Genomic DNA, 22011 nt, shown 5'->3' with positions numbered 1-22011 from the left:
TTTGAGGCTTGGTCGCGGTCATTTCGTTGTTCCCCCGTCTTGCGTTGTGTTCTTGAGCAAGACATTAAACTCTCACAGTGCCTCTCTCCACCCAGGTGTATAATTGGGTACCGGTAAATTTAATGCCGGGGTTAACCCTGCGATGAACTAGCATCCCATCCAGGGGCCGGGGAGAGAAGAAATACCTCTGGTCTCTTCACGTTTCAGAGACCAGGATACGTTCCGGCTGTATGTGCCACTGGCCTGACGCAAATTTTACCTTTTTTATAATAAGTAACAAATTCAAAAAGTTGATGTATCATCATGCCATGGAGTGCTTCTCGCCCAGGGTACCACTTATGACGTGATCACCTTTCACGGCTGACGAAATTTTCCAGCAAATTAAGTAGAAAAAGTTTTCAAAACCGTGCTCAAATGAACATGATGCAATGAATAGGTCATAGTCGTATTCCAGGTATTGCCGGACTGGAACTAGCTTGCAACTGAGCCTAATGCGGGAGTCTTTTCAACGGCAAATGGCATTATTCTCTTTTTAATGATAATCCCTGGCAAGAGCCTCCATTACAAACTAGTTCCAGTCCATTACCGGGAACACGAATATGGTCTATTGGGTCAGAAACCAAGCCTTTAACACTTTCTCGTGGTGAATCATGGAATATGCCACGAGTCCACTTGCATTTTCTCGGTGTACCGATGAAATATAAGTGACAAGTAGGACATTCCTAGGTATACCACGAGAAGACGCTGAGAACACCGACAAAGAAAAGAAAAAGAAAAAGTCAAGGGTGCTCATTTCTAAAAATTGCTTTCTACGCACCGCACCGTCAAAATCTTGAAATAATGCCTTGTCATGAAAATAAATGAAGCCAACGTTACTGAGGGCAAAATGAAGACTTATTAACAATTATTCCACTCGCGCTTGTTGGATATGAGATAGTAGATAGCCAACGAGACGTGTAGCGCCGAGTTGGCTATAATCGTCTCACATCGCCAACAAGCGAGAGTGGAATAATTCTTTTACTACAAACGTCCCCAAATATAGACAACTAGACTAAAATAAAAATAAAAACACCCCAAAAAATCACGCGTAAGCTTACCATATTTCAGAAGAGCAAGGTATAATGGCTCATAACCCATGATGGCTAAACCAATGAAAACTCTCGAATTGCATCATCCAACGATCCAGTTTTTAATAAAAGAAATTATTCAAGACATTTTACAGATTAGGTCCAACATGAGCTGAAACCTCTTTAAGTAATCTTTTTGCGATTAGCTCACCCTAGATTCTACCCTGGCTCCAAAGGTTTTGTCTATTTTCTTTTTCTTAACTTTCGTTTTAACAAGACTGTTTCAAATCTGTAGAAGAAGGAAGTAAAAAAAAAAACAAAAACATCTAGGACCGGGGAAAGGATTTTTTGCTTTGGAAACGTTGCCATGTTCAGCCTCCACACGGAGCAAGCCTGGAAACGAGATTGGTAAGACACTTGATGATGTATGGCGTGGGCCTGGTGTGTTTAGTTAGCTCGAAACTACAGAAACAGTAACAAACCTGGTCAGGGAAATACTATTAATAAAACCCTGAACTTCTCACTTAAAAGTCCAAGAAAAAAATTAAAGGACAAAATAACATAGAATAGATGCGCCAACAGGACAAACTTGAACATAAAACAGAAAAACACGTGGCCTGATATTTCGTTCGCTGAACAAATTGTTTTACTTTTGGTTCAGACAATAGCCGTGTGTCGCAAATCAGGCATATTTTATTTTATTTTATACAAATGCCTTTCTTAAAACCTTTCGCAATGACAACTGTTTTCTTCTTTTTTTTGAAAAGTGAAGTTTTGTACTGATGAAAATGAAACTCTGTTTGCCGATATTGTTGCGCATACATTATTTCCTTGTACAGAAACTCTTTGAGTGATTCACTGGAATCTTTAAAAGGTCAGTGGCGTTTTTCGCTTAAAGGGCTGTTGGCCTTGAGGGCTGGAATGGAATTCTATGTAGGCTATGCCGGGTCTTCCAGTTAAAAAGATAACATTGTTGACTCTTCGGTTGGTCAAGAGTCAATCCGTTCACTTTTAATACCGAGTTTCGTTTCCTTACTGAAGGAACTTTGGACATTATGAGCTTACATTAAGGCCATTTAAACAAGAAATTCGGAATAAATATACATTAGGGCCATTTAATTTAAACAAGGAAAATAAACTACGTTCTATTTTCCTCGTATAATGGCCTTACTCTGTTTCTTCTGTGTCGTAAGCGATAAATTGTCACAAACAGTGTTCCTAAACTGTGAGAGAAACGATTTTTGTTTACAAAAACTGTTTATCTCGTTTGAGTTTGCCAAAAGCTAACATGAAAAGAACTCTTTCTTTCACCGGCAGACATCTGTCAAGCTGGCATAACATAGCTATCGAAAATTGTAATATGTTGCATTTTAAAATGTCAAAAGTTGTAACTTGCAAAAACACATTGTCGCGTTCTGCAGACTCAAAAAAAAAAAGAACGATTTTAAAAGTGTTTGTGCACTTTTAAATATATTTTTAGAAAGCAATGCTTCATTTTGATTTTCACACAAAAACAGGAAAAATACTAGTCTATATTGTAGCTATTTTTTACGGCCCATAAAAACCGATATATGTTTCAAGAATGTGTGGGGAATGGGGAGGCGGTTCTATTCCTTCCCTCAGCGACCTCCATCTCAGGAAAGTTGGCCGGGGCGTTGACTATGCCTAATTTAGAGCCTCGTGTAAAATTAAGTCTCATTGCTGCTATGTAGTTCGATTCTCAGTCACCTAACTACAACATCTCTTCCATGAGCGAATAACCACGGCAAATGCCTTCCCAAAGTTGAAAAAACGTAATATCTTCATTTCAATATGTATACGTTATTCGTTTGATTAGCTGCTCACACGCGTTACAAAGGAGCATATGGTGTTGACACGGCAACAAAGTTGAATGAAAGCAAGCTGCTGTATAGAATTTTCTCAAAAGGTATTTCGAAAGACAAAATCATGCAAAGCGCGAAATGCCTGAAAGTGGCTAGCACTAGAGTAATAACCTTACATTAAATATCTTTGTCTCATTGTTGAAGAGAAAAGAAACTGAGTCAAATTTCTAGATAGCTGCTGCTCATTCTCATTTTAACGACGCACGACAACACGGTGACAATCAGTGGCGGATCTAGGGGAGGGGCTCGGGGGCCCCGCCCCCTTATAGCTGGTTTTCACATGACGTCACTAAAATTCGAGCCACAAAAATATTGATCTTCCTGAGTTTTTTAATGATGTATAAGAGCAGCTGAAAACTAATATTCATACAATTTTTGCTCCGAATGGGTTTTTGGTTTTGTGATACACTACGCTTGAATTTCTAAGCTTTTGCGTGACGCGTCATTTACGTGACGGCCTAGAGAGCTGTCATGATGGTTAAAAACGTGTCTTATTTCGGGGAACTTGGCTATCTGAACAGTTCATGTCTCAGAAAAAACATTATTTTAATGTTTTAGAGTTTCTCGAGGGATAAATTCACGTTTTTGTCGCAAAACTCAGTGACAGATGTTTCTGTTGGTTTCCGGCCGCCGCTGGTGACCATACGGATAGGCACCAGCATGGCGTCTCCATACAAATCTCTATAAATTTGGGTAAAAAAATTCTCCGCATATCTCGCATAAGAGAAATTGCTGTGACCAGAATTTTGGCGAGAGTCTTTGCATATTTACCTTCTTTCATTTCCCAGATTCTGGACTTTATCTATTGACCGGTTTTGATTTTTATTTTGAGCTATTTTGAATTGCGTGACACTGAAAACCAGCAATTTTGGGTGAAAAAACAAAAAATCGCAGAAGGAAGAAAAGCCAGCAGGGCAAGCAAACAAAACAGGGCCTCCCCAACCCCCTTAGCTCAAAGTCTGGATCCGCCACTGACAATGTGTTATTACGACAGCTGGGAGTCACAAACTGTGACAAGGAGTTATTCAGTGCAATTTGTGATGGCCGATATATGTGTCACAAAACACAAGATCAGTTTTTACAAGTCACAAACAGGCAAACGGAAGCTACGCTACTGCTGCCCAACAGAGGTAGCTGCTGTATGATCAGAAAGTGGATATTATGTTATCTAGCAATACCAGGACCTAAAAATGGAAAAAAGGGAGGAAAACCCCCATTATTGATCGATAACCAACTTTTACAACAACAACAACAACAAACAATTTATCGCAACAGTTTAGCAATTTATAATGATTATAAATACTGAATCAAGTAATGATTGAGTGAGTGGAGTGAGTGAAGTGAGTGAATATCTAGTATCGGCAAAATCCAACCCGGCAGCAAACGTACAATATTCGATAAATGAAGATCCCTCGATCACAACCACTTATCAGTTTATGAACGTGAAAATTTAATCTGATAAAACATCTGATTTGAAAAACATTTAAGTGTCATAGAATCGATTTCATTTGTATAGAAAATATGTACAAAGAGATAGAGATTACATGAATTTAGGTTTCTCCGAGATAAAGCGAACCGTTTCACATGACGTCATAGCGCCATGTTGGTGTTGTAAACAATGACATTTCTCTCCCTAACCTCGTTCCCAGGCTCTCTCTCCTCTGCCTCCCTTGTCGTCACGACAAGGGAGGCAGAGGAGAGTAGTGTTTGCATTTTTAGAAAGCTCAAAGACCAAAGTTAATGAAAAAAATACTTTTGTACCCTAGAACTGTATACCTATTGTAACGTGACACCGGCTGATTAAATTAAATCTGCCACCTGCTGGGAAATTGCAGGGCTTACTTGAGAAAAGAAAACAAAAATTTCAGCTCAATTAGACAAATCCTTCTCAAAATATTTTTTCTCAAAGGCAAAAGAAAACTCGTTTTGAGAAAACGAGCTTTGAACTTACTGTAACAGAAATTCTCAAAATAAAATTTCAATACCTTAAGATTCAAATTCCGATGAAAACAAAACTTCGAATTTCTTTTACAGAATTTTAGGTTAACTTCCACCTTAATTTCCATTGTCCTCCTTCATGTCTCTCGCGGTGGACCCCGATTCCCTCTGCCTTCTGGTACCCATGTGAGAGCAATTCGAGGATGTATATGATGATCCATTCTAAAGACGTTACCTAGCCACGTCCATCTCCTCCGTGCTCCATATTACAAACTGCATGACCGAGTGGTCAAATTACCAAAATGATTTATTCTATTGTATTATGCGGGTTTTAGCTTTCAGCTTTCATCTCTGATTAGGGCTATATTTAGCACTGTTGTGCTAATTGTCAATTAGATTATGAGCTCGAGATTTCGGCCTCATCAACTATCACCTCATAGAAATCGAGAGCGAATAATCTAATTGTTTTAGCAGAATTTTTACTAAAATTTATTTCAAATAATGATTTCCAGTTATTTCTTGAGGTATTATTAAACTTTGCGCCTGAAAAAGATCGCTTGGATTGATCGCTCGAATTGTCATTTAAAATTGAAGTTGTGTGCGCACGCGCCTCAGTTTTTTCAATAATTTCAACTTTTTTAAAAGTCAGGAAACCGTAAAAGTTCTTCGTTTAGACTTCTCAGGAATTTAATTATCCATTTGCATCAAAATTTTCCTCCAAAACTTTGGAAAAACGAAAAAAACGTCGCCCTTTCCTAGACGACCTCCAGCCATTGCACACTAATGGCTGATAGTGTTCAATGGTTCAGCCAATCAGATTACAGCATTTGCATTAGCATACTAGTAGAATTCTACTAATTGGAAATAGTAGTTTACTAAAAGATGGAAAAAAACAAAACAAAACAAAGAGATACTAATATGACATAAAAGAAAAAGGATGGTTAAGGATTGAGTAGATTAACACGGATTACAAACGACGAATTTGAAAAATTTGGACTTAATTTAAAATTATTTATTTATTCAGCTATAAGCAGTATTTATACAGGCATGTCCAGGAGTAACCTCGAACTGGCAAACTTGAGTTTTGTGAATAAATCTTTGCAGTAAGACCGTCTGTTGCAATAGGGACCTTACGCATATACGACGGCGACGGCAGGGACGACGGCTGTTAAAAAGTGTGTTGCCATCTTACTTTGGAATTTTTGCGTTTACATAGATCTATTCAGTGTGTTTGTCGGTTGTAAAACTTGCCCCTGCTAGATATGTTACGAATGCGAAACTTGCCCCTGCTGAATATGCTACGAATGCGTTCAGTTCCACGAATAGAAATGCGAAAAATTAGCCGTAGTGGGTCCCGCTGTCAAAAAACTTGGAAATTGGTCATTTCACGTTAATTGTTGATTTGCCGAGGACGGCAATGAAATGTACCAAGAATTATAATGCACGTGCACAGCCATTGTTTTTCTCATTAAACCTTTCGTTTGGTGACGTCCTCGTTGCCGTTGCCGTTGCCGTCGTGTTTTCCGTAAGGTTCCTATTGTTTTCCACGGGACGTTGTCTCGACTACGTTACAGTAATCAACCAAAACCATTGTATACAAGTGTATAGCTTTAATTACTCGTCATATATTTTACTTTTTTTATTTACAGTCCACACTATAACATCTTACCACGCTTGCAATTAACAAAGACAACATAACAGGGATTCATTGGGGTCCAGTATTCACTGTCGCAAACATTCTTTTTGATTCGAGTATATTTTGGACTGAAACTCGGTTTCGTCAAGTTTGTCCCTTCAAGGGATCAAAGGCATGACATATTAATACTGTGAATATCATTTGCCTCTTTATATACGGCCGGGGTAAATAAATAGTTTCGATTGAAAGCTGATTGACACCAATTCAGCCGTGTTTCACTCGTATAATTTTTAAACTACAAAAATTGGTGGTGAGACGTGGCAAAAGAGATAATTTTTATAAACTGAATTCAAAGTATAACGCTTATCTTGCATTAACTTATACTTGCTTTGAACAACCGGGCCAACATCAATATGAGAAGTCGGTTATCCAGTTCGTTATCGTATGAAGCATAGTCAACAAATTTGTCCTCATGAAGTTATTCCATTTGAAGGCAGACCAGATTCTTCGTCGCGGACACCGCAGTTCGTATATCTCGTTTAAAACGACGATGTAGGACCTTATCACTCCTTTCAGCATTCAGTGCTTTTTTTACCGGTTGTTTATCTCTTGGTTTAAGTTCTTCATTGGTTTTCTCTCAGTATTGACCATTGTATCTATTGTAATTGCATCGTCCACCACACCAGGTTCTGTCCTGTCAATCTTCGGTTAATTTCCTGTAGAGCACTTGGAAGCCTGGACACTAGTTCTGGTGGCACAGTAGATGTGCTTGCTGATTGGTTTACTGGGCCTGGAAATCGTTTGCCTTTTATTCTTCGATGACACGTTTTCGGCTTAAATGAGTGAGTCTTGGGTTTCAATATCGAAGTGGTGTCACCGGATATCACCGCGTTGGCCTATAGTAAAAACAAAGCGAAGCACATTAAAACCAAGTTGACGGATAACGAAGAAAATAGAAACAAGCGCTATTGGTTGGTTTCATTTAGGAACTAGCTTTCGTTTTTGGTTGGTTGGCAAAAGAAAAATGTACCGCGATCTTTCCAGGGCTTTAGACTTTCCCACAAGTGGAGCTGCGCAAGTCGACCCTGTGTCATGGGTCTCTCCGATTTTCTATTTCGGGAAGGACGACTGTGACCCAGGTTACGAAAGTTGAACTCGGAACGAGCAAAATGTACGTGACACTCAAACACGCTGGGTGCGTGATAGAGGAGCACAAATCGACCGTCACTCCAGGGTTACTTACAAACGCGAAGGACTTTTGATAAAGTCTGTCATGGTTTGACCAGCGGTCATTTTGTTTTTGTGACATGATTGCTGCAAACTAGCGTCTGTAAAATAATGCAAGCACAGCCGTGTCCATTCATTCAAGAGAATATCAGGTTAACGAAATTCGGGCTTTGGAGTTGAAAGTGTGTCTGTTCTAATTGCAGTTTTTCCGTTTACTGCTTCTGCGTTTTCTCAGCATTATACGAACCGTCTAATTACTCTCCCAACACTGAGTGAAAGTGTAAGAGAAGTTCGGATGTCCTCCACTTTTTTTTTCAGCTTTTAGAGTAGAATCCGTGATATATACCTTACGTTCTTTAAGTGGCTGCCGCCCCGACTCCTTTTCGTTCGCGTTTCTATTTCTTCGTACCAATTGCTTTATTCTTCTGTTCTCCAGACGGGTGTACAGCTCAGCACGGTATTCTGTAGATACAACAGTATTAATTGTATGCACAGTGATTTGAAAAATGGCCAAGATAGCCTAAACACCTTAATCGATGACTGATCTAAAAGCCAAATTTACATTCAACTCCGTGTAAATTAAGTGTTGCCCGATAGTGTATAAAACAATTCGTGTAACCTGCTCAAATTATGACATACAGGAACTGGTTTTACCAGATTCACAAGGAAGCCTACCTGAAAATCTTTTCCCACCAATCTCTTTGGCGTCTTCAAACACGTGACCACAGACGCACGACCTGCACGATTCTGTTATCTGAGGATAGGGGGCGAGGATGTCAATATTCGTGCAAACGTTCACAACTTCCGTGTTTCAAAAGTTCACATGACATGAAATTACGAGCAGAATTTTTTAACTCCTTGATTTGCCTTTGAACAAATTTATACCAAGAATGTTTTAATTAAGCAAATTAAGAGAAATATGAAGTGATTTCGGCTGTTTCCGATGTTCTTGTGGATTATTCTGCATAGTTGTAGATGTTTGCCATCTATGGGCAGATTTTTCTTCGATACTGGGGCGTATGGTAATGCATCATGTTACTGCATACCTGTTTGTTTCACACTCGTTGCAGTAAGCGACTCCAGTTGGGAATTATCCACGCAGAAATAAATCTACGAAAATTTAACCTTAAAAATCTACAGGTATTAAATGTCGAGGAAGGGCAATCAAACCAAGACAGAGGAGGGTATTTGTTTTGTTCGAACTCGGGCACGCTTCATCGAAAAGGGTCAAGTCCATTCGAAAATCCACGCGCATCATTTGAGGGTGGGAATGTACAGTTAACAAAGAAAAGCAGACTGCTTTATTCTAGAGCAACATCAGATGAAAAGCAAGGAAATTCAATGTGAATTCTTCGCTTAAAGATGTATAATTTGCTCGTTATCGTGGACACAGAGCGAAAATAATTTTCAGTAAACTATAATCTGTTTTGTCTCGCGTTACGCCCACACTTGAACGGGAACTCTTCGAACCGAAAAGAGCGAGTAAGAAAGTGTTTAATACCGGGTGAACAGAACTGGTAAACGAATCATCTCTTACAACAATTGTTTTTGAGAAAATAAATTTGTCGTTTAATGTTAAAATCGTTAACCTGATTGTGATCAGTGACTGAGTGGTAGAACACACTGCTGAGTCACTGGTTTAGTGTTTGGAGAGGGCCGCCTCGCTGTAGCCGCCAACGTTCGCTGACACGCGCTCAAAAATCGACGGGAATTTATCAAATCGAGCCTAGAAACTACTAATTAAAAACTGTTAGTTAACTCACGCTTTCCTGGAGGGAAATCATCGTTGAAGTAGCAAAAATTGCGATTAATTTAAGTGGCGCGTTGTAGTCTGTTGTGTGACGGAACAGGGCCGTTGAGAATATGAAAATTAACGACCGAAGGCAAATTTGAATATCAGCGAGTCAAGCAAGTCTGGTAGAATTATTGATGTTATTTTGTAACCGAATTTAACTTATTTCCTTAAAAGCTTACCACCGCATTGCAAGCGAGACACTGTTGAAGAACCATGTTGAATCTCTGGGTTGTGCTGCTCTTGTTACGGTAACTGCCGAGCCTAAAATGGAATGATCTTTGCGCAACTTGACATAATAAACCACAAGCTGGTTTTGCGTTGGTGATGTGTGACGTCACGTTTCAAATACTTGAAAACGCCGCCGTTCTGTGTTCTAAAATGAAAACTGCTGAGCGATCATTTCATTTTCAAAAACTGTTGATATTTTCTGCACAAGAAAGCGAAAATCCCGAATTAACTATTTGTAACAAATGGTTAGAAAATGAGATAAATGTTGGCCTGAAAATTGGGGTGCACCTTTTGTTTTATCATCGAGTCGATTTACTTCACCCACGTAACGAACCTTCATTACAAACTGGTTTTTCTTGTTTTGACTCAACTTGTTTCTCTCGGATGAGTCTTGCAATATGACCAGGGTTTTGGTCTTTATCTATATCAGTCACATATTGCAGTCAAGTAAGCGTCTCAAAAATATAATCAGTGAACAAACCAGATAATTACATACGCCCCGGCGTATTAGAGTAGAGCTGATGACCGACGTGCTACTCCAAGCTGAGTTCGTTTACACTGATGTGTATTGATTCCTAGTAATTCTACCCGTAAATACTCGTCAGAGCAGGCTCAACCTTGTTGACTGTTCTAAATCTTGGTAATATTGTATTTTCGTCAATATTAAGGTAATATTTCAATTTAGCGCCTGGCCCTAGTCTGAAGTAATCGCGAATCACTCTGCTGATGAAACCGAATTCACGAACAGCAGGGCATTACGACACCGGTTCACATGGTTTTAATGATGGTGACCGATGACGTGGTGCGTTATTTATTTCAGCTACAATTATCACTTTCGATTCAGAGTTTCCCTCATCTAGACTGAATATGCACTGTGAGCGATTTTGCCCCTTAAATCAGCTCATTTTTTGTTTCTTTCGCTAAGCTTCATTTTACATTTGCAGTCTATTTTAAATATTTCAAAGGTTCTGGGTAATGATGATGCATGGATCCAGCCTTATCAACCCAAACGATTCGGTGTGGGTGAAAGTGCTTTATCAAAAGGTGGTGTTTTCATTTTGACAGGATATTCAGTATCCGCGGCACATGATGGAATACATTTGTATTCACTGAGCGGATTCAAGGAAGCTCTGTTCTTGATGACTAGTTCTAAATGGTCACCAGCGGCCATCCTTGATTAAAGAGGCACTGTTGCTTCAGTTTTATTAATCTTCTGTCTTTTTCGCGCCATGCGACGCCTAAGGCCTTGGTTTTTATGCGGATCCTTAAAAATAAATTGTAACTTTGACTAGTACTTTTCATCGTAAGATATTCACATGTAAAACGTATATGGAAACAGTACATTTGTCTGAATAGCTCTTTGTCCTATTTCCTTATTAACCAGTACACCCTCATTGCCGGTCGGATATGTTTATCATTTTACATCCGCTTTAATACAATTGTGTATGCACGGTATCAACATTCACTGTAGCTTTATTTATGACCTCTAAATGGCTTCATATTATCAGTTTTAGGAAACAATTTATCATGTTCACCACATACATGAGGAGGAACAGTTAATGTGGGAGATCAATAACAAAGCATCTTTGCTGCTTAATTCAAGGTCTCAAAGTCAAAGTTATCTGTCATGCCTGAAGTTTTGAGAAATTCACTAAGTATTATACAGTGGAAGTTTTTGTTTTTGCTAGTTTCAAGTTACACAAATTTGTTGGGAATAGCAGGGATTTACTTTAAGTTTAACTGTAAGAATTGAATCCCGCAGTAACAACAAAATCACGGCTATCCACGCAAAATAAAACCCACGCAAGAAAAAAATGTTTTAACCTTACGAGAAGATGTAGGACATGTGAGACAACAGTTTCAAATCCTCTTCCCAGAAAATGTAAAAGTACCTGCAGGGGTGGTACATCACAGTTTCAGGATAAGATCGATGCGGGATAAAGCGCAGTGCCAATGAAATTCACCGTTCACTTTTAATAATTGACATAATATTCGCTAAAAGAAGTAAAATGATATACTAAGGCTAGAAAATAGGAAAGAATAGTTATCATTAAACCGAATGTTTTCGACTTATTGTCACGATCAGGGTTTAGACCGACCGAGGTTGTTCATGGTTTTATACTTACGTTATTCCGGCAAGAAACAACTGCCTGACATACCAATTAATTTGTTTTATTATTGTAATTTAACGATCATGATTATGAATCTTTTTTTCTCTATGTGCGGTACAGTCGCTCTCTCTTCACCGGTGTCAAGGATTTCAGACTCAGAGTCCAATGTGGTCTCGCAGCAAACGCTGCATACAGATTGTTTTTTATTTAGCAGAACTCGGGAATGAAATACATCGTACCGTGTCGGGAAACTCGTGAAGGAGAGGGAAAAACCCAGCCTAGCCGGAGAAAAGTCTGAAATGGCCAGTTCACCCGCAGTATTTACCATTTTACTTTTCTCGGCAGTAAATTTAAAGTTTCACGGCCAGTCTAGACCTTCGCGAACTCATGTTTGCCTTTTTAGCTTCAAAAATGCCGATCTCAGCATTTGTCTACTGAGAACCGGCTTATGTAACCTGATACGAGATAAGGAAATTTTTTTCTCCATTTTGTTTTCCATTTAACGATAAAGATTAACGAAAAAACTGAGCAACGACCGTTCGGTGTCATCCTGGCACCATTTTCAAGTTAAAAAATATTTGTGCGAAAAGTAAATTAATTTATACCAATGGTAGAGGTGCGAAATTGAATAAATTAAGATTAAGATAGCTGTTCAATGTTCATGTTCATTCCAATGAGGTGTCAAACACTGGTAATGAGTTCAGTGTCTGTTCAAAGCCTAAACAAATACTTTTGCGCGAATGGAGTCTGACTGTGTGTTAAGGCTCGGTTTCTTCTTGCGAATCCACAACATTTCGTGGATCAAGCAATCGAACTTTCCCTGACATTTCTTTAGGATCTTAAAGTTGTTAGTCAGGTCACCAACTGTATCAACTCGGTGTTCATTTTGAAGGTGTTTTCCGATGGCGGTAAATCGGTGTTCCTCAATGCGCTTGTAAAGATGACGGAATGAACATGAACATTGAACAGCTATCTTAATCTTAATTTATTCAATTTCGCACCTCTACCATTGGTATAAATTAATTTACTTTTCGCACAAATATTTTTTAACTTGAAAATGGTGCCAGGATGACACCGAAACGTCGTTGCTCAGTTTTTTCGTTAATCTTTATCGTTAACTGTATTTCCAAATTTGTTTTCCATATTTTAGAAAATTGCGGTAACACTCGTACATTCCGGCTTCTAGCCTGCCTAGCAAGCGAAGAGCTTTTCCGCATTCTGGCCGCGCGTTAGGCATTTCGAGGCTCTTTCGACGCCTGCTTCGTCGAATTTTTCCTCTCGCTCCAATTTACGCGCGGTCAGAATGCGGAAAAGCTCTTTGTGCGGGAACGCTTGCTATGCAGGCTATCCGACTTCCTGTAAGTGTGGTCACACGCAGCCAGCTCTGGTGCGTTTATTGTGGTTTTTACTGATATTTTGGAAGGAAACAAAAATTTATTTACAGTTTGTCAAATACATTAACACGTACGACATGTGAATATTTTTTTTATCTTCGGTTACAGGTTGATAAACCTTCTAACAAGGTCAAGTTCATAGATAAAGGAAAATGCTTAGCATTTCAAAAGATAGAGAAAGAAAACAACCTTTTTGTTTTAGAGGAACAACCCTCCGTTTCTCATAAGTTAAAAATCCTTGGCATTTATGATTTTAGAGGAAAGATAACATTATATATTCTGTGTTGACTTAGAAAAATATATACATCCATAAACCCTTTACACTAATTTAAAATACACCGCCAATGTAACTGAGTAATCAACGATTCTGAACTGATGAAGACACTGAATGAATGCTAATGGTGGCATTTCGAGGCTCTATCGACGCTCTTTGTACGATACAGAGCTGAAGTTCAGAACCAAGTTAAAATACTCAATATTCAAAATGTACAAAGGCCTAGAGATGCTTCTTTACTGTAACCAGTGTGTCGTCCACCACATCAAGTTCTGTCCTGTCAATCTTCGGTTTATTTCCTGTAGAGCACCTGGAAGCCTGGACACTAGTTCTGGCGGCACGGCAGTCTTGCTTGGTACAGTGTCTGCCGCTGGCCGTGAAAATGTTTTGGTTTTTATCTTGCGGTTGAATGCTTTTGATCTCGCAGATGCCGTGTGAGTCCTGGGTTTGAAGGATGAGCGAATCACGCAAGTTTCATTTGTAGTATTGGTCTGGAAGTTAAATTACACTGAAATGATTACAATTACAGGTCAATCCTTCCTAGCAGCTAAATTTGTTCAACATTTTTTCCATTCTATGTACCTTTCTATGTCTCTTCTTTTTTTATTACCTTGCGTTCTTTTAGTGGTTGTGATCGTTGTTTGTCGCTTCCTGCTTTTCTGTTTTCCCGCGTAAGTTTCCTCATTCTCCTCTTTTCCAAACGAGAATACAGTTCAGCTCGATACTCTGTAAAGTAAATAAATAAATAAATAAATAAATAAATAACGGAAATATGAGGAAAACTATATCAATAACATGATAGTGCAATGCTTAAGGCGACCAGCCCGAAATTCAAAGAAACACAAACTATATTATCTTGTGTCGTAACGTGGACTTCAGCTGGGAAAATCGCGCGAGAACACCAGCTGATAGAATGAAAAGAATCTTAGCTTAGCTCTTAGTACTCAGCTTTGATCCTTTCTCCCACAATATGCCGTTCTATGATGCTTTAAGTTTGTGACGAGTGTGTAAACCCCATTTAATTTATGCCGTATAAACTTTTGGAATTGAAAGTTACACGTTTGCATTGAGCTCAAATAGCTGCGAACGCATAGGAGATGGACAACGAAGAGAACTTTCCAATTTCAATTCAGTTATGTTAAGAGAGTCTTCACTTCTCCCTGTTGCTGACCAGTGATAAGGGGGACTGACGCTAACGACAGGTGTTGGTGGAACGTTTATGAACAACGCTTGAAAAGCCGACCTCAAATCTCGTACTCCGTCCGATCTGAAGGTCGCTAATGTTGTATATATACTGCGTTGAAGATGTACTTCTAACTCAGTCAGTTCAAGCCTCAAGATGAAACTGCCTGCCTTTAGCTCAATTATCACGTGGCGGTGTTTATTATGTTGTGTAAAAGGGTTGAAAAGGCCTTTGCGATAAAAAAAAAAGCTATGGAAAAGTAACTTCCACGAAGTGTGGTTAGTTTCTTTTATATTTTCAAAAATTGAAGCTAAGATCCATCTTTTTTCTTTCTTCTGGTCCTGTGTGAAGTAACAAGGTTTTAGCCTTACCTGAAAACCTCTTTCCGCCAATCTGTTTCGAGTTCTCGAACACGTGACCACATACACATGTTGTACCCGAGTCAGTCTTCTAAGGAAACAAAATGCACTCATTGAAAGAATATCAATCACTTACAAAAACGCTGGTAAGACAGATCACTCAATCAAATGTCATCTGACCGTGAGTTACACCTTTAATGCAAAGAAGAGCTGCTCAATTTTAACATATTAAAAGAAGATAAAGGTTTTACAACCATTTTTGTGTTTCAAGCTTCACATATGTAGCCCGAGCTTTTAGTCTTTTTCGCTGCCTACGATTGCATGACAATTTTCATCGTCCGGAACTCAGAATTCATTTTGTCTCAATCTGTTCCCAAATTGTGACCATCAGCTCTTCTGTACGGCTTCGTAAAATTTCTTGTGTGTTTCTGTACTATTTCAGACTTTTATTCCAAGGTTTAATTTGACCACAAGGCTATCCTGTAAGTGAAAGAATCGCTAGCCTAGTGCATGCGACTTGTGTAGCCCCTTACATTGAAGCACGCGCTCGCGTTTGTCGTCGCCAGGAAGGGCGGACCGTCTAGATACTTCCACCTACGCTTCTCGTAACTAGATGAGGACGATTGAAATGTTTGTGTCCAAAACTGTCTGAGATAAGCTTCTTCTGGTAAAGAAAACCTCTTAAAGAAACTGTAAAGAAGATTTTCACAAGAACTTAGTGATGACGCTGTGCGAAAGAGAAGAGATTTGTCACGTTGGAAGACAATATGAAAATTAGCAAACTACGTCGAATTTGAATATTTAGTCTACAGCTGCGGAAAGCGGTTTTGACCAAGATAAGCTCTGAACAGCAATTTGAATTTGTCTTACCACTGAATTACAGGCCAAACACTGTTGAACGACCATTGTTTGTAGGCAAGTGAACCTTTAGGAGAGTATTCCTTGGCTTCAGCGACTCACTGATTCACTTCACACGCATTAATAATATGCCACAAGCCAGTTTACCTCTGTGCTGAATGACGTCACTGCTTAACTTGAATAGATTTGAAACGAGACAGGTGTGGAGGTGTTTGTTAGCTGTTCGGCAAAAGGCATACTCCAAACCCTTCTCAATCGATGGGTTTGGCCGCTTTTGTTCGTGGAAGGCCTCTAGCACTTTCGATATTGATAATTTCGTTTAGTTTTTATTCGTAGAAGAGGGATCAGAGAAGATTTAACACTTCACCTTGGCTAGGAGTACAAGCAACTCCTTCCTGGGCAAAACTGATTTCAGCGAACTTCAGCACCGGTTTTTGGGTGGTGAATAGCTTAACTTTCTTGCCTCCTGAATTTCTAATCGCTTAAATTACCTTATTTTTAATACAGGCTGGAACCAATACAAATACGAAAGCCAGTTATTTTTGTAGCCTAGAGTTGTCGGCTTTACAGGTGCCATTGTCAAAGAAATTTTGCAAATAAAACAAACTTTTGAAGCGTTGACTTGTTTCTCCGGTGATCCTTATTGTTAGCATTTTACTCTTTGTTGTTAAAACACGAAGCAAGTCTGTTTCCATTCTTACCAAGAAAATCACGAGTTAGTTTGTTTGTTCAAAACCAAAATTTCTAAATCGTAAAACAAATTTAAGCATCTCAAAAAACGACAAACATGGTACACTATAAAAAAAACCTAGCTTTATAGCACAAAGCATTGGTTTCAATATGATTTACATTAGATCCTTTTTTCCTAAAAGGACAATTGAGTTTATTTTGTTTAGTGATTTTTCAAATGATAAGTAGTTGACAAAGTTTCATGGTGTAACCCAAACTTGGACATTTCAGGGGTATTCTTCTCTCGCAATTTCGTTAAGGAACAAGGACACGGGAAGAGATATCCCTATTCTTGAATTTCTCTGATACTAACAGTCGTAAAGTCACCTCCAGCTACTCCAAAGGAATAAACTATTAAGTAACAGCTTTTAGAAAAATTCAAAATTTCAGACTTCCGATCTATTTTTAAAAGACAAAAATCCCATTTGTTTCCGGTCATTTAGCCCTTGACATTCTGCTTCCAGCTCGACAACACTAAATCCGGGACCAAATGGAATAGCATGACGCCGCCTATTGTTGCGTTATTTGGCACTTCTTTTTCTTTTCATTTTGTTCGTTAACTTGCGGTTATCCCTTAATGTGTTTACTATAACCGCAGAATGAACCTTCTCGTTTACTTGGAATTTAATCCATCCTGAAGTTTATCAGCACACAAAAGGAGGCGTGACAAGGCGTGTGTTATGAAGTGTTCAACAGATCGTGACGAGAAACTAAGAATGCTTGCGCCTTTGTGATCGATACACTAAAAATATCAGCGTGTTGCAAATATAAGCTTGAAGACAAACATAGTAGACCGCGAGAGTGCGTCAGTGTACCCAGATGTAGAAGAAGAGTAGTTTAGAATATCATATTACAGTCTGATTGAGGGGCCTTTTTTCTTTGTACACGACACTGAGTTATATGATTCACTCAATAAGCAAATCTTTCAGGCAGAATCGATCAAGCAAACAAAAATTTCCTTTCAAGACATTCTCATGAATCATGACCAATAATTCATTAATTGGTCATTAAAATGGCGTTAGGGAGACTTCATTTCACCTTAAGAACACTCAATTCATAAGAACTTACCAACACATTACACGCTATGCATTGTTCAAAGACCATGGTTGGACATCAAAATGACAATCCCTCAGTGAAATAGTTATGCTACAAGGCATGATATTTCTTGCTGACCCAAGCATTGATCAGCTTTTTATCGCAATCTCGTCCGTTATCACATGATTGTGACGTAATAGGGATGATTAATGATATCATCGCCAATTGTTGAGCAGAGGAAGGAAGTATCCCGGATGTGCGTAGGAGACTACTTAGCATTCGTATATCGAGTTATGAATACACGCGGGAAGTTTGGAGAGCACGAGAGAAGCGTAAAAGTTGCTCGAGGCGCAGCCGAGAACAATTCTTGCTTCTTGAGTGCTCTCCAAACTTCCCAAGTGCATTCATAACACGAAATATGCACAGCTAAAAGCATGAACCAATTCTTTTATAACATCGCGACCACAACTTGGGCACTAAAACATGTTTTACTTGTGATTGACTACAAAGTTCTCACAATGCACGATGAAGGAAAACAAAGGATCCTATTGCCTGGTTAAAAACACGCCACAGTCAGCTGAGTCTGGTTTCTAAACTTGACAATGAAAGATTCGCTTGCGGAGGCAAACAAATGATACCCAATGAAAATGAAGGCAAAAGTCAAAATACCCAAAAGATCTTAACAAAAGTCAAAAGTCAAAGGCTCGAAACCGTCAGGGTTTGGATTGTTCAGCCCACATTGCCGACACTTGTGTTATTTACGCACGGCCATGGGTAAATGGAAATTTTTACCAGATAGGACCAGCGCGCGCGCTATGTTATAAAAAGTTCTGATAACAAGTTAGTTTCGCTTACTCAGTTTATTTCCATCCTTTCTAACTCTTTTTACTCATGATTATGGACGTGTTCTCTCAACCTTATTGTGATACAGATGGTACCAAGAGGACTTCAGATGGTACCTATTTTCCCGATTGGTAATTAACGGTAAAATTGTTTTAAAAGCATACATCGAACGGCTAATCCTGTTTTTCGAACCAGTTCTATACTGTGTAAAACGGCACTTTATCGTAAAACGATAGCTTTCGAAAACAAATCCCCTTTGCCGGTTCCAAACCCTTGTTTTATCTTAATAAGGAGACAAAATATACATTCTTTTCTCTTCTTGACGTAAATCAAATCTCCCAAATATCATCACACTTGAATTATTGTCATTTCACGACATGCAGTATGTAAGTATACACCAATCGGGGTTAACTGGATATTTCGATCGTTTACTGCTTCTGCTCAGCACAATCTCGGTTATTTCCTGTTCTCTGTCTGGCGACGGCCGTTGTCATGAATATTTCCGTTGCATATTACAAGCCGCTGAAAAAACCGCGTTTCCAGCTATTCTTATGGGTTTATTCTGAGATTTGCCCTCAAACTCCTTTTTCTTAACTCCGTCTGTAACTCCAGCCACATAATATTCTGAACGAATATCCTTCGGTTTATTTCTCTGAGAGCATTTGGCAACCTACTCAAGAGCTGTGCTGATACAATTTTCCCCATATTTGGTTGCTGTTTCAGCCTCGTGGAGCGATTCATCTGCATCAGAGGATATCGTTTTCTTCTTTTGCTTTTGTCTGAATTCTTTCGCCGTGCTGATCGTCTGCGTGTCGCGGTCAGGTTCTGGGAGAAACAACAGAAACGCATTAAGTTGAAATATCGACTTTTGTCAGCGGATTTTTTGTTTAATTTTAAAGAGCTTTTGTTTTACCATGCAGCTTAGTTTTCTTCATGCTGGCCTTAATTGCAAGCACACAACACATCAAACGGCATAACTACTAGAAATGATCATGTCTCATGTATCACTCAGGCAAAATATACAAACAGGAAAGGGTGGGGACCCGGTGTGGGGATTGGGAGTATCAGATGCTTGTTGTCACGCCTGTCTCTATATTGTTCTCGACTGGGAGGCAACCTGTACATTTTATGGTTGTAGTGTTTCTCGTGTCAGAATGTTCACCGCCAGGTTTCCTGCAACAATTTGCCAACTACACTCAGTCTAGCCAAGAGACTATGGCAGTCTCTTCGTCTGGTACGTAACTGCGCAGAATAACGATCAGTCCGGGAGCTCAGGTTGTACCCAGTACTTCTCCCTCTACATTCTGACAGCCGCTGACTAAATAAGAAGGACGCGAACACTGATGACAAGACACTCCAACCGGCGTCTGGCGACCATGCAGTCACCAAGTTGGGCGTTCCAACCATTAGAAACTGCGCGTTAACAAAGTCAACAAACAACAAACTTTAAACATAAAGTTCAGCTGCTCAATACCATTGGATTGCTGACTGAATGCGAAGGAATGCAGTTACTCCCCTTTGGTCCGTTTTCTACAGCTTTTCTCTTCATTTTCTTAGTTTCCAGACGAGAATACAGTTTGGCACGGTATTCTGTTTTAAGTATAAAATCAATAAGCAAAGTTCAGACAAATAGAGTGACTCATGGAAATAAAATGATCACTGAAGAGATCATGCCATTCTCCAACAATATGATTTTGAAATGTATTACGCGAGATGCCATCAGATCAGCCAAACATGTTTACCTGAAAATCTTTTGCCACTAATGAAACGGCTTGCTTCTTCAAACACGTGACCAAAAACACATGCTCGTGACAATTCAGTCATCTACAGAAAAATAACGCTGTATGAATTGGAATCTAATGGAGGGCGCCAACCCCCCCATCCCCCCCCCCAAAAAAACCTCACGAAATTAAGACGGTTGGTCGTTTTTGAGCCGTCTCAATTTAGCCTTGTTTTTATTTGATTTATTTACCCCTCTTTGGTGATTTGTTACCTGTGGAATTTATTGTTAGTTTAAATCTAAGGTAGTTTTGTTCATCTCAACTGAGCTAACGTTTATCGTGACATGGTATAGCTCTTTCAACTTGTGACCCTACTTTGACTACTTGACAGCCAAAACACATGTACCGTCACTATATGTGACGGGGCAACTACAAATCGCCTCGTTAATGATTCAGATCGATCGACTTGGACCTTGCGCCTGGATAGGAAACTCGGAGAATTTCACGCAAAAAGTCAGCATGATCTTGCATTGTTATGCAATCATTGCCGCTTTTCGGCTGTAGGTTTGCTTAAAACATATATTGCTGAGCTCGTAATTTTTCAAAAAAAACAAGCTGATTCAGCAGGGCTATAATCACGATTCTATTATATTTGTTCTTCCTTCTTCATGGAAAACTGATCGAATCTGCTTCTAAAAGAAATAGACCATGAAATTCGATTCGAAATTCGCACATATAATGATAGATAGTACAGAAAATCCGCATCACAAATAATAGCTGCATTGGTACTCGCTACGGTAAACGTAATGACCAAATCAAGCCTTTCTGTTAGTTTCTTTTCATGGAAATGATGCAATGTTTATGTGACTCATGCAAAGTAAAATCTAGTGGCTTTATGAACAGAACACCTCGGGATACTGTGTGACCATGGGTAAAATTCGTGTATAAAGGACGAAATCTATTGTAAACAATCCAAACGTTAACTCACCAAATGATTGCAGGCCAAGCACTGTTGAAGGACCATTTTTCAGTTGGTTTTATAGCCTGTATGATCTTTTACACTTCCTTAACGACGGATACTGCGCCAGTGCTGCAGTTTGTTTTGAAAGTCTTTTAATAATGAATGTGCATAAACCAAACGGTCCGTGACGTCACATTTAAAATTAGCATTACTGTGTGACACTGAGATCTTGCCAAATTTGTGCGCGGTCGCGACACTCGGAATCAATACTCAATCATGTTACCTGGGGTGGGGAAACATGAACCATTTCAAAATCACCCTTAAAAGGAATTTTCCCTTTATCACGTGGAAAACTCGCTTAACAATTGACATAGTATTGAACAAAACTTGTTTCACCGTGTTCTTATTTTATTCACCTGGTTTTGGCATCATTGATTATTAATTTTCGAAGGTCATCATCATAATTTCTTAATATCTCTGGTCTTTCAAACCGAATTGATATCAGTAATTTTAGCTAATTTTCTTTGATAAAAAAAGGATGGGGGCTTTTAGGTGGCTGCCTCGGATGAAGATCCTTCATGACGTGGCATGCGCCAGTGTCCGACTTTAAAAGCAGTTTTTTACTCCCAGATCACTATAACTTTTCAATTTGAGCAATAATAAAATAGTGTTATGATGTGACCTTAATATTGTGATTCAGGCCAGATGATTCACTAAACAAGAAGGGTGGATGGGGGTCCACCAGGGGGGAAGGTTAACAGGCACTTTC

The 22011-nt window shown here is 39.2% G+C and overlaps 3 protein-coding genes across 4 annotated transcripts; all 3 read right to left on the bottom strand.

Annotated features, from left to right (window-relative positions):
- Nucleotides 1-5913: 5913 nt before the first annotated feature.
- On the bottom strand, nt 5914-10049 carry LOC145479255 (uncharacterized). Its single transcript, XM_081457570.1, has 4 exons — nt 9726-10049; nt 8427-8505; nt 8098-8213; nt 5914-7420 (listed from the first exon to the last, which is right to left on the bottom strand). Exons 1-4 carry the CDS (start codon nt 9759-9761, stop codon nt 7181-7183), a joined length of 471 nt encoding a protein of 156 aa, XP_081313696.1. The 5' UTR covers nt 9762-10049; the 3' UTR covers nt 5914-7180.
- Nucleotides 10050-13568: 3519 nt separating this feature from the next.
- Nucleotides 13569-17786, bottom strand: LOC145479254 (uncharacterized). 2 transcript variants are annotated; one of them, XM_081457569.1, is made up of 4 exons: nt 17751-17786; nt 15108-15186; nt 14164-14279; nt 13569-14044 (listed from the first exon to the last, which is right to left on the bottom strand). In XM_081457569.1, exons 1-4 carry the CDS (start codon nt 17784-17786, stop codon nt 13790-13792), a joined length of 486 nt encoding a protein of 161 aa, XP_081313695.1. In that variant the 3' UTR covers nt 13569-13789. The 2 variants fall into 2 exon arrangements, with proteins under 2 accessions (XP_081313695.1, XP_081313694.1); XM_081457568.1 differs by lacking the exon at nt 17751-17786 and adding an exon at nt 15966-16042.
- Nucleotides 17787-18472: 686 nt separating this feature from the next.
- On the bottom strand, nt 18473-21525 carry LOC145479252 (uncharacterized). Its single transcript, XM_081457565.1, has 4 exons — nt 21270-21525; nt 20303-20384; nt 20035-20150; nt 18473-19385 (listed from the first exon to the last, which is right to left on the bottom strand). Exons 1-4 carry the CDS (start codon nt 21303-21305, stop codon nt 19110-19112), a joined length of 510 nt encoding a protein of 169 aa, XP_081313691.1. The 5' UTR covers nt 21306-21525; the 3' UTR covers nt 18473-19109.
- Between the last annotated feature and the right edge of the window lie 486 nt (nt 21526-22011).

The sequence above is a fragment of the Orbicella franksi genome, chromosome 2 (genome assembly GCF_964199315.1).
Source record: "Orbicella franksi chromosome 2, jaOrbFran1.1, whole genome shotgun sequence".
Taxonomy (NCBI): Eukaryota; Metazoa; Cnidaria; class Anthozoa; order Scleractinia; family Merulinidae; genus Orbicella; species Orbicella franksi.
Note: the sequence above shows the minus strand (reverse complement) of the source record. Positions and strands in the feature narration are given on the sequence as shown.